Consider the following 13,382-nt stretch of genomic DNA (forward strand, 5'->3'; position numbering starts at 1 on the left):
GAAGGCTAATTGGATTGGTCATGTTTTACGCAGAAACTGCCTTCTAAAAGAAGCTATCGAAGGAAAGATAGATGGGCGGATAGAAGTGACAAGAAGACGAGGAAGAAGACGTAAGAAGATGCTGGATGACCTTGGGGACAGAAGAGGATACTGTCATGTGAAGGAGAAAGCTCTAGATCGCATTAAGTGGAGGAATTGTTTTGAAAGAGACTGTGGACCTGTCGTCTTGACAGATTACTGATGATGATGATTTATATCATTAAATTTTCTATTTATTTATGTTCTGAGGTCATTTGGCGGTGCTACTATTGCTTCACTAATCCAGATTATCACTTAATCTCTGTGACCTCTCCCCTCAGTTACTCCAGATTAACAAGGGTTTACTGTAATGCAATTGTTGTGTAAATTCTATTATTATTATTACGTTATTATATTATATTACCATTGTATGTGGTATTTTATTCAAAGATTTCTTATGTCTGTATTTTTGCTGAAAATATATTCTGGGATTAAGATACCCTGTGACTTTAATAAGAACAGAAGGCATAGGTAATATTCATGCCATATTGCTGTATTGAATGAAATTAACTGTCAGGACCAATATTTGTGACCAACTTGCCCCTTCTTCTCTGGGAATACATATTTTAGATCTCTCACTATTGTGGCACTAGTGGCCTTATTGTAATCCATTTGTAAGCATTTGTCATCTAGAGATTAAAAGTAAAAGTGAAGGTATCCCTGTAACAGGCTGTGGAGGCCCATAGGGTTGTGAGATGTTGAGGTTCCCACATTTTCTAGACAGTTGGCTCATAGATGGCGGTAAGTTTGTCAGCCCCCAAGAATATTCCTGGTACTCTTTTATGTTAGAGACTGAGTTGAGCCCAGGGTCATAATGCAGCTGGAAGGATTAGGTCAATTGAAAAAATCCATTGACCTCATCAGGACTTGAACCTGTGACCTTCCGGTTTGTAGCATAGTGCCTCAACCAATTATGCTACCGCGTGCCCCCCATCTAGAGATGGGGGATTTAAAATTTCTTGGTTCTACAGGTCTGCTGGTCATATTTTAATTTCAATGTAACACCAGTAGTGTTAAAAGAAATGTAGCTGGGCCACACACATGCTGATGCAGTAATGTTAAGCATGGCTGATGACTGATAATGAGACAGGAGATGTAATTAATGCTCATGCCTTTGCTAGTTTGTATGGTAATATTTCAGAAAGTTATCCAATGGTATTAAATGTGAGGACGGTAGCAGAGTTAGTGCAGTTTCTCTGTTTGAGAATTTACAGTCTTGAAAGAGCTAAATTTACAGTAAACCCTTGTTATAATGGATTAACAGGGGTAACCAGGGGTCCGTTATCACTGATGTCTGCTATAACCAACTGAAGGGGGTATTCATGGAAGTACACCATAGGGCACACAGTCACTACACACAACATAGAAACACACAATGTGATTATATAAAGGTTTTTAATGTAGATTTTTTTATTTATTTTAAATAGTTTCCTAACTACAAATCCTTCTTAGAGCCTCAATGTCTCAAAAAATTCACAATTGCACGCAGCCAGATTTTGCCAGTTATATTTGGGTCTGTTATAACTAAGGTTTATGGTAGTTTAAAGAATGTGTGATGTTATCATGTTCTCTATACCCCGCTGCTAAGCGATTATGTGAACAATCTGTAAGGAGCATGTAATTGAGATAGGAATAGGAGGCCTACGCAGGGACTTGCAAACATCATGTTTGTATGGTACTGAAAGTAATGTACATGTAGTAACATAGGTGCCACGCTTGATGTTAGCATTCCCAGACATCAGCAACTCCTCTAATGGTGGCAGCAGGCAGAGGCTTCCTGAATACAGTGGAGCAGCTGCTCAGTCTTGGTGCAAACCTTAATATTCGGGCATCCAACGAATGGACCGCACTGGACTGGGCTCGTGCCATGAAGCAGAATGATATTATTGAGCTTATAGAAGCATACATGTAAGTTGAACCTGTTCCATTGCTTCTGCTGTGACAATCTGAGGTGACCAGTTTAGATTTGAAAGATCTTGTATCATGTCTCAGAGCCAAGCTTAGCTCTTGTAAATAAATTTGAGAGTGCAGGATATTCATGGATTCTTATTATGGTGTATACATGTATGAATCCTCCTACACTGAACGTCAGAGTCAAGTGGCTAACCTTTCTTGGGAAGTGTCAGGTTCAAATTTCAACCTGGAGATTGTCTGTTTCCTTAGGGCCGCGCCATAGCTCAAGCGGTTAGTCACTGGCTTCCCACCGTGGTGGCCCAGGTTCGATCCCGGGTCTGGTCAAGTGGGATTTGTGGTGGACAAAGTGGCGCTGGGGCAGTTTTTCTCTGCGTACTTCTGGTTCCCTGCCAACCTTCATTCCACCAAATTCTCCATCATCATAATCACCCAGGGCAGGCTACAGTAGTCCATTCAGTGGCCGCCGTGCCAAGTGGACCCAGTTGGACTCCACCCCCCGCTAAGCGAATTGTCTATTTTCTTTGGTTTGCTGAATTCTTCCAGCCAAATTCTGGGATAGTACTCAAAATAAGACCATTGATTCAAATTCACTGAACAGATATGCATTCAGCAGGTTCTTTGTTCAAATCTTGGCATGCAGACCAGTTATCCTGAGAATCTTCATGGTTTTCTCAGACCACAAATGCTTAGGCCATGGCCACTTCCTTCCAAACCCTTTCCAGTTCATTATTCACCAGTCATACCATTCATTGCTATAGAGTCTGAGATCCCGATAGCAATTTAAAATAAGAAGAAAGCAGTCTTCTGGGATTTGGCACCGTGTATATGTGGTGTTAACCGACGTTTCGGAGGAACGTATCGCCTCCATCTTCAGGGTAGAAGAAATCCGCAAGCGAAGTGACCATGAGAACCGACTGCTTTTACCGGTTCTCACGGTCTCTTCGCTTGCGGATTTCTTATATTTTTTCTTCTACCCTGAAGATGGAGGCGATACATTCCTCCAAAACGTCGGTTAACACCACATATACACGGTGCCAAATCCCAGAAGACTGCTTTCTTCATAGTCACCCCCGTGAAAGCCTCAAATCTTACAATTTAAAATAACTTACATCCTTTTCCAATTCATTATTAACCAACTGTTATCATTTGACACTATGTAATTTTATACAGTTAATTTTATACAGTATTGTTAAATAGATCAGGCTTGTATAAATTAACCTTTATGCTAGTTGAGCCCATAATAATGTGACATGTTGCGCAATGGAGGACAAACCCTCCCTCCCCTAGCAGTGACATGGCAGCTCTGGCCATGGTGACGTAGCCCCCCCTGGGCTATGTGGCACCGCTTCCTACTGTGACGAGGCACGCAACGCGCGGTGACGTAACATGGCGTGAGGCAACAGCGGTACCGATTACATAACAGGCGAGCACTGTGACTATATAAGTGAACCACACTGCCTACGAAGCCAGTTGAAATGTGGCCGTCGCGGAGTTCTGTTGTCGCAGTTAGTTAAAAGTGTATCAGCGGCCGAAGACAGTTCTCCAGTCAGCAGTGAACAAGTTAGTGTGTGTGGTGTGTGTTAAGGAGTGGTGCCATGAAATATAGCAGCCGCCGAAGACAGTGAGTGTGTGATACAGGGGCACTTACATAGCTCCCGTATCGTAATTAATACGTGTAGCCTACTGAAGATAGAGGGAACAGATTATTGCGAATAAAGTTATAAAGTGTGAAACCCCGCAACTGTGTTATAATTAATTGTAGCCGAGACTTGTAGGTTGTTAAATAAACCAATTAACAATCTCTACGGCGTATTCAGTAACCAGACACGTTACAATACTATGGGAATGCCTGAACATGGGATGCTTGCTGTGCCCACATACTTAACAGGTGCAATCTTTGTAAATACTCATCGACTGAACTATTTTCTGAAAGTGTTCAAACTTGGCCAGGCTTTTATTTCCATCTATTGTGAACATAATGAACTATGAGCAGACCTTTTGCTTTGATGACACCTATAAAGGAGTTTATAAACTACAGCATCTAGCAACGGGAAAATCCTACTCCACATTTCACCTGACCTTGACTATCTGAGGGATAGTAAAAATACATCTAGATCAACCAGAATGATCATCTTTAAGTAATCTAAGATTTAGTATGAATGTGTTATTCAAATTTCCACTTAATTTCACTTATTTTCCTAAACAAACATCACAAAATTAATTCTTCACAGGGGATTATGCTAGGCTTTATTTACTCAACAGTAAAGGTAAAGTTGTCCCTGTGCTTAGTTAATTAAGCACTACGCCATGAAGACATGGGGGAGAGTGGATGTATACGTTGTGCATTCAAGTTCTAAGGTCTCCGATTTTTTTTCTCAGACAATAATCATACAAAAAATTTGAAACTTCTGTCACTTTCCAACGTAATCTCCCTGCAGCTGTACACATTTTTCACAACGTCGACGCCATGATTCCATGGCTGCTGCGAACGCTTCTGTAGGAGTCTGTTTTGACCACTGGAAAATCGCTGATGCAATAGCGGCACGACTGGTGAATGTGCGACCACGGAGAGTGTCTTTCATCGTTGGGAAAAGCCAAAAATCGCAAGGAGCCAGGCCAGGCGAGTAGGGAGCATGAGAAACCACTTCAAGGTTGTTTTCACAAAGAAATTGCTGCGTCGCATACGCCCGATGCTCTGGCGCATTGTCCTGGTGAAAGAGCACACGTACAGCCTTTTCCAGCCGTTTTTCTTGCAGTGCTGGAAGGTGCTTGTTCTTCAAAACATCTTGGTAGGATACACCTGTCACCGTATTGCCCTTTGGAATTCAGTGAGTAAGGATTATGCCATTGTTGTCCCAAAGCATGGCCACCATCATTTTTTCAGATCCCACAGAAATGCCAACTTTGGAGGCGATGTTTTCCACACTTAATCGGCAATCCTCCAAAACAACTTTCTCAACTTGCTCGACCATGTTGTCAGACCAGCTGGTGCGGGCCAAGATTGTTTTTGGTTCGTTGTCACACGACGTTCGGCCTTCTTTGAACTGTCTCACTCAACTGGCGATGAATTTCAGTGGGTGTCGCACCACGCAAGTGGAGAAAACGAATGATTGCTCGCGGTTCTTGTAACGAAAACGTCGCGATTTTAGGTATCAAAAACACTCCTCACTCTTGCACACACCATTAGAAATCTGTGTGCCGTACAGTGCTGCCATCTCTGTCACACATTCTCAAAGAGTGCACACATATTTTAAACTAAACCGCATGTGTCTATCTGCTCCCAGTCCTGAGAAAAAAAATCGGAGACCTTAGAACTTGAACGCCCCTCGTAGATTCACATTTTCTTGACCTTGGCACTGGTTTGAGGTGAGTGGTTAACTTCACACCCTGACCACTTTACCCCCAGTGAAAGAACCCCTGGTACCCATTGGATAGAAGGCTGGGTGGGCCCCAGAGCCAGTCTGGACAACATGGGGAAGAGAAAATTCTTGACCCTATTGGGACTTGAACTCCAACTCTTTGGCTGTCCAGCCCATAGCCAGTTGCTGTACTGACTGTGCTATCCTGGCTCCTATTTGCTCAGCAGTGAAAGGATTAATTGCTGATCACTAGGGCTCGGATTTCTATGACCTAAAAGCTTTGAAAATATGCATAATTGTGTATTCTTCTAATTCTTGTTTTCAATAAAAAACCAAAGAACAAATTGAACTACGTAACTACATGGAGCTGACCCCTTGTTGAGAAGCCACCAGTTGTGTGGCTACTCAAGTACTTCCCAACATTTTGTGTAAGCCGAAGGTTCATCGCCATGTTCATGAGAGCTCACCACTGGTCCCTATCCTGAGCCAGATCAATCCAGTCCATACCACCCCATACTACATCTCTAGGATCCATTTTAGTATTATCCACCCACCTGCATCTTGGTCTTTGTAGTGGTCTCCTTCCTTCTGGCTTTCCCACCAATATCATATATGCATTCTCCCCCATTCATACTACATGCCCTGCATATATCATCCTGTTTGATTTGATTGTTCTATTTATACTTGGCACACACAAACTTTAATTGATGCTGGTTAGGAGGTTGGTCTAGAAGTAAACACAGAGAAAACAAAATATATGTTGGTGTCTCATCACAGTCAGTGGAATGAGAATTTGCGAGGGAAACCAAAGTACGTGGAGAAAACCTGCCCCAGTGCCACTTTGTCCACCACAAATCAAACATGTCCTGGCCTGGGCTTGATCTCACACTGCCACAGTGGGAAACCAATGACTAAGCACCTGAGCTATGGCATAGCCTTTCTTCTGAATCTTACCATGGAAGGAAATTTCGTTGTGACACTGTTTTAGGCTGTTTGAAGTTCACTCTTTAAGTGATTAATAAATTGGAAATATTATCCATTCAGCCATAGCTGTCATTCTCATTCAATGACAGCTTATTCAGCTTATTGCTGTTATAAGCATTGGTGGCCCAATGATACATGTGCATAAACTGATACATATTGATTAAGGGAACATGTACAGAATTGCTAATATTTAACTGATGTGATACTTTTACATCTGGATAATGGCCCGAAAATATAAAATGTTTTCTTTTAACTGATAGAAACTGGGATTTATTGTTTAGATTCAAGTCATGTCCATATTGACACATGTACTGTCTCATTTTTGTTTCAACATCCTACTTTGAAGAAATTTTTTATAGTTCTGTGTTTGTGTGTCACAGGAACACAGAATTAAGTAATTGCCCAGAATTACTGCCATCACATGACGATCCAGAGCTAGGGGAGGATGAGAAGGAACTCCTGGACATTTACCATCACAGTTTCAATGATGAAAATATTGACATGGATCTCTTGATGGCCCTCCTCTGTGACATTCATACTTCACAGGATAAAGGCAAGTCTGCTAGAAGTGATCAACTCTGATATACTTGCTGTCCTATTTATTCTTGAACAGAATTGTAAAAATTTATTATTATGATGGTACATAATCGCAGAAAACAACAACAACATAATAATTTACATGTAAATACAAAGTTTAAAATTTACATAAACACAAATATCATAAGACAAAAAAAAATATTAAGCATATTGTGACATGTATACCAGTTGCTAGGCAGTGACTCAGTAAACCCATTCCCATGGGAGCCAATGCGTGTGCCAGTAGAACTTGTGTTGCCTTGTCAGTAATAGAGGCTATGATTTCTGTGTGGTCCATGCTAAGGGGTTATAAAAGGACACAGAAGAGTGACCAAGTAAAGAATAGTAGTCAAGTCAAGTTTCAAGATGCCTGCCTCACAGGATATGAGCTTGGGAGTGAAGGAACTGAATTGAGTCGAGTCTTCGGAATTGGCAGTTGCAGAATAGTGGCAAGAAGGGAATTAGGTTGTGAAATGAAGACTACATATGTGATTTGAAGTGCCAGTCCCATATACATGAATGTTCTATATAATTTATGCATTGCACCAATGTCATTCATTCAGTTCAGTTAACTACAGACGTATTTGTAGAACTGCCTGACGATGGTCCCATGAGGACTGAAACATGTAGTAGCCACTGAAATAAACCAATTGTTAAAAGTTACCTTGGTTTATTTAATTAAATATTGTTGTGTTAGCCGCCAAACCTCTTACCATTAATTATGTTACACAACAGTATGCATACAATGAAGATAGATGTAGACACTCTGTTACACTGAATTAAGTTCCTAATTAAATCAACTTTTTGAAAATTTAACCCAACCAATTCAGTATTGAAATTCTCACATATATTTAGCTTGAAGAATTAACTGAACTCTAAGGATAATGGCTAATATAATTACTTACAAAGTGGAATATGTGTGTGATGCTTGTATTGGTGAAAGTTAAAGTTTGTTGAAATTGTACTGTTGTTGTGAAGAGAACATCAGTTTTGGAGCTGAGATATGAGACATTCATGGCAGTGACTATAAAGATACTGTCTTCTGGTATGGTAGATATTTCTATGAGAAGTCAGTAAACATTTCCCAGACCTGGCTTAGTATCCCAGTACACCTTAATCTTCAGTTTGGGAGCTCTCATAACCATGTTAATTCCACACCAACCTAATGGCACACTTTGTACTAGGTGCAATTCTTGTATTCTTGTCGGGATATGATGACATCATGAACGTGAGGGAGAGGATCACAGCTGAGGACAAGAAATTGACAGAGGCTTCCAAGTACGCTCTCTACACTTTACACTCAAATATGCAGGTGAGAATTAGAATTATGTATAATTATGAAACCATTTCTCTGTCTGTTGTATAAAGCTGTTAATCATTATAAATCACATTATTTACTTATGGCTCACACATTCAGATTATTGAGTTTTTTTCTTTTTCTTTCAGCATTAATACTTCTCTGTGGGTTGTCTAAGCTTTCACCTGACAAACTGACAAGTAAAATATCTCCATGGAATACAGCACTACTTTAAAAATTAATTGTTTCTAACTTAACCTAGGATTTCCTTTCCTTTTATGGAATGCAAAGCTGCAATAATATGCTCACAACAAAAGCCAGCCCAAGGACATGTGTATGACTTCATAACATGCTGGTGTCTTATGGAGAGGATTTCTAGCCTCGAAGCAAATTCTGAGGCTAGGAAGTTCTCCTAAGCTTTCAGTGACTATTTATCCAACACAATTACTGCTATTATTTCATACAAAATATATTTCCATCACTAATGCAACAAAGGTTGTAAAGCTAAAAGGGTAAAGCTGTCCCTGTGACAGGCTGTGAAGGCCCATAGGGTTGTGAGACATTGAGGGTACAGCCTGAGTGCGGCGGGGCGTGGAGCGGGGCATGAGCAACTTTATGGCAGGGACAGCAGTGGGTCGCTGCTGTGTCCTCAATGCACCTCTAGCGTTCATCGTTTTCAGGTGTGTTAAGGTCACAGTTTCCGTAGAAAATTGATTCAGATGACTTATTACTTGATATTATTTTAGAAGAGAATACAATTCTTAAAGCCAATTTATTCAGTGAAAAGAAGGGTCCAAGTGTTGTAGTAAAACAAAGGAAACTGTTTGGCGAGTTTAATACATTATATGAAAGTTTAAGAACGGAGCCTGTTAAATTTCAAGAATATACAAGAACGTCTGTATCCACTTTTTACTATATATTACAAAAAATTGAGTCTCATTTAAAAGTGACTGACACCAACTTTCATGTCACAATATCTCCTACAGAAAAATTAATTGTAACTTTGAGGTAAGTAAAAATGTAATACATCAGACTATTGAAGAGTGTCTGTTACATGTGCATGTGTATCTGCAACTTGATTCTGTCCAACTTCGGTAAAATAACCGCCTTGTCTGTTCCCATAAACATAAGAATATTGGTTCTGTGTAACTGCTTCTAGCAACCATTCATTGATTTGGCCTCGAAAATGTAGTTTCTGAATATCAGTCAGTTTTTTCGTTGTTGGCAAGATGCTCATTAAAAACAGATAATCTTCATCTGTTTTCAGTTTCCTGTCGATTTCACTTTCTGACAGACTCTTTTCTATTAGAAGAATTTTCTTCGTTTCTAAATCTAACATATCTTCCCCAAGAGTATTAGCCATTCGTTTCCTGGATGATGATGATGATGATGATGATGATGATGATGTAGGTGTCACACGAGATGCTGAAGACTGTATCTCCGAATCTAAATCATCTTGGTACATGGAAGAAAAGCTCTATGTGTCTTGCATGTCATATTCACTGCTACCTAAATTACCCACGGTCTCTGCTGGTATTAATTCATCCTTCATAAATGGCATGAGTAGGAAATACTGCCATGAAGGTGTGAAATATGCACGTGCTTCCGCTCCTGACATAGAAACGGGCTGCTTCTTCAACTCTTTTCTATATTGATCTTTCACACGTTTCCATCGCTTTTTCTGCATTTCCTCTGAAATTAAGAACACTAAATTGTGTTTTTTTTGCAGGTATCTTGCTACAGGAGTGGCATTCAGAGCTTTGACTTTTAATTTTCATATGGGAAAAACAACTGTGGCTACGATAGTTTATGAAACATGTTCTACATTATGGTCAGAATTGGTTAGCATACACATGCCACAGCCATCTCAAGATGACCTAAAGGAAATTGCAAGGGATTTTAACAGACTGTGGCAATTTCCAAACTGTACTGGTGCAATTGATGGGAAGCACTGTGAAATAATTTGTCCAACCCATTCTGGATCGACATATTACAATTATAAAAATTATTTCACAGTAATACTGCGGGGCGTTGCTGATGCAAATAAAAGATTTATAGCAATAGAAGTAGGTGGAAGAGGGAAACAAAGTGATGGAGGGACTTTTCACTACTTAGTTTTGAATAAATTAATGGAAAGTGGAAGATTTAACATTCCACCACCGGACATGATTCCCAGAAGTACGTGTTCTTTGCCGTACATTTTCGTTGGAGATGAAGCATACCACTTGAAGACAAATTTGATGCGTCCATTTCCAGAAAGATCTTTGAATGACAAAAGAAGGTACTTCAATGAGCGTCTTTCTCGTGCCAGGAAGTGTATGAAATGTGCTTTCGGAATTTTGTATGCCAAGTGGCAAATACTAGGGAAACCAATAGAAACCAACATGGAACATGCGTGCCTCATAATAAAAGCTACGTGTATTTTACACAATGTCATCAGAGATCCGGACGGAAATAGTGACACGCAGTACAATGCCATAATGAGCAATGAGTACTGTGAAAGTATTCGTAATGTGGGGCTCGGCAGGCGCAATAACAGTGCTTCTTTCATAGCAAGAAATGTACGAGACATGTTCGTAAACTATTTCTGTCAAATGTCATATGTAACTAAATAACGTCTTCTGTAGCAATGAACAATGGACATGTTTATACATATTTTTTGAGAAATCATAAGAGCATAATAAAATAAAAATATGAATACCTTCCATCCCAAGTTTTACTGCAATTTCATTCCATGTTTTCTTCGCTGTCGCCCTGCTTTTGTACAACGGATGGCGAGAGAGCCAGATTTCAGGTTTTCCTTGAACTTCCAAAATTATATCCTCAAAAGACATCTTCCGAATGCTACTGAAACACAAACTGGTTCGACCTGCACGCTGCATGCTCCTCTGCACGCTAGTACAGCACGCTGACCGCTCTGCTCAAAACGCTCGGTCCCAGGACACACCAATATATTCAAACGGGTTTGTGATGCACACCCCGCTGCACTCAGGTCATACCCTGAGGCTTCCACATTTTCTAGACAATCGGTTCACAGATGGTGGTAAGGTTCTCAGCCTTACATGCCAGGTGCTCTTTACCCTTAGGAAGATCCTGGTACCCATTTGTGTTGAAGGATTACGTAAATTGATAAAATCCAATGACCTCATCAGGGTCAAAAGTTTTATACCTGTAGTCACTTTAATTCTCTATTCACAACATGTTTCTGCCATACATGGCCATCATCAGGTGTCTGTCTCTGTGCTAAACTGTTGTGCTATACTGCATGTGGCTAGTTATCGGTACTCCTTAATTAAAATTAAAGATTCATTTTAAAATAAGTCAGCCCTATTAAATTTAATAAAAGCAATTCCAGTCTTCTTATAGGACCTATTAGTTCATTCTTCGGCTGGTTGTGTATGTACGTATTTCATGTAGTTCATGGGTGTTGGAATGAATGTTGATTTCTCTTATCTGCAGTATGTAAGATTATCATCATATGTTCTTTGTATAGTTTGTTTTTCTGTGTGAATTTTCTTATTAATACTCACATATGTTCCTTTGGCTGTAGAGGCATCACCCAACTTGTGTAGTTATGTTGTTGTTTACCTTGTCTGTGCATGCAGCTAGTGTGGGTGTTGGTGTTTTATCATGATTTTGTAGTGCAACTGGAGGGGGGGGGGTGCAGCTTTCTAATGTGAAATTCATGCAGTGTCCCAAATATGGGGTTGTATGTGTTGGTGTATGTATCATTCATATGCAGAGTTTCCTTACTGATTGTAGAGATGTAATATTTTTATAAGATATTTCAATGTTTACTCTTTCCTTTCTGTTTTTATAATATTGGTGCAACTTACTTACTTACTCATGGAGCTGAGCCCTTCTTGAGGAGCCACCAATTCTGCAGGTAGTCAAGAATTTCCCAGCATTTTATGGAACCCGAAGGTTCATTACTGTGTTCACAAGAGCCCTCCACTGGTCTGTATCCTGAGCCACATCAATCCAATCTATACCAGGATAGGACCAGTGGAGAGCTCCTGTGAACACGGTAATGAACCTTCGGGTTCCATAAAATGCTGGGAAGTGCTTGACTAGCTGCAGAATTTGTGGCTCCTCAAGAAGGGCTCAGCTCCATGAGTAAGTAAGTAAGTAAGTTGCACCAATATTATAAAAATAGAAAGGAAAAAGAGCAAACATTGAAATAGCTTATAAAAATATTACATCTCTACAATCAGTAAGGAAACTCTGCATATGAATGATACATACACCAACACATACAACCCCATATTTGGGACACTGCATGAATTTCACATCCATACCATCCCATCCTATCTATCTAAGATCCATTCTAATATTGCCCACCCATGTAGGCCTTGGTCGTCCCTGTGGTCTCTTTCCTTCTGGCTTTCCCCCCGGTATCCTATAGGCATTCCTCGTCTTCCTCATTCGTGCTACATGACCTTCCCACCTCAGCCTCCTGACTTGATCATTCTAATTATACTTGGAGAAGAGTACAAGTTATGAAGCTCCTCATTATGCAGTTAATATTGATGCAACAGGATGCTTAATTACAATATTATAGTTACAGCTACCTTCCATGTCTAAAGGCCATTAAGGCTCATAAAGATGTTATTTACATGCTTACATTTTCAGACTGGCGACCAGAAGCACGTTTTCCGTCCTCCGCCGCCAGGTGTCCGTAAGATTATCCTATCTACAAACATTGCTGAAACCAGTGTCACCATAGATGATGTGGTGTTTGTTATAGATTTGGGCAAGGTAAAGGAGGTAAGTGCACAAGGACATTGGTGTCAGCTTGCAAAGCAAAACCTCTTCTGATCAGATTGCTGCATTTTCATAAAAGGAAGGTACTCAGGGCTGAAACCCATGGTCCAAATGACCATGTTTAAATTCAACGCAGAGCTGGAATGTACTGTAATTATTTGAATGGGATTTTCACATGGATGTTGAATGATGTTAATGCAATGCCTGTGCAAGGAACAGAAATTGGGCTGCATAAGGTTAAGTTCATGTTCCATTAATCTAGAATATTAGTCTTCAGATAACCTACTCTGTTGTATTTCAGGATTGAAGATTCATGTTGTGGTCTTCTGGGTTATGGCACCAACGTAGATGGGTACCAGTGTTTCACAGGAATGTATTGCTTCCATCTTCATGTTACATGGTGTCATAGC

At 40.2% G+C, this 13,382-nt stretch overlaps 1 protein-coding gene across 5 annotated transcripts in view; it reads left to right on the forward strand.

Moving 5' to 3' along the window:
• Positions 1-13,382, forward strand: part of LOC111861868 (3'-5' RNA helicase YTHDC2) — a 95,600-nt gene that overhangs the window by 36,951 nt on the left and 45,267 nt on the right. For all 5 annotated transcript variants that reach the window (XM_023846796.2, XM_023846792.2, XM_023846795.2 and 2 more), the window contains exons 11-14: positions 1,805-1,986; positions 6,716-6,888; positions 8,096-8,223; positions 12,841-12,975. In XM_023846796.2, coding sequence (XP_023702564.1) covers positions 1,805-1,986; positions 6,716-6,888; positions 8,096-8,223; positions 12,841-12,975 — 618 coding nt within the window. The remainder of the gene's footprint in view (positions 1-1,804; positions 1,987-6,715; positions 6,889-8,095; positions 8,224-12,840; positions 12,976-13,382) is intronic.

Source organism: Cryptotermes secundus, unplaced genomic scaffold (genome assembly GCF_002891405.2).
Source record: "Cryptotermes secundus unplaced genomic scaffold, Csec_1.0 scaffold1258, whole genome shotgun sequence".
NCBI classification, from domain to species: Eukaryota; Metazoa; Arthropoda; class Insecta; order Blattodea; family Kalotermitidae; genus Cryptotermes; species Cryptotermes secundus.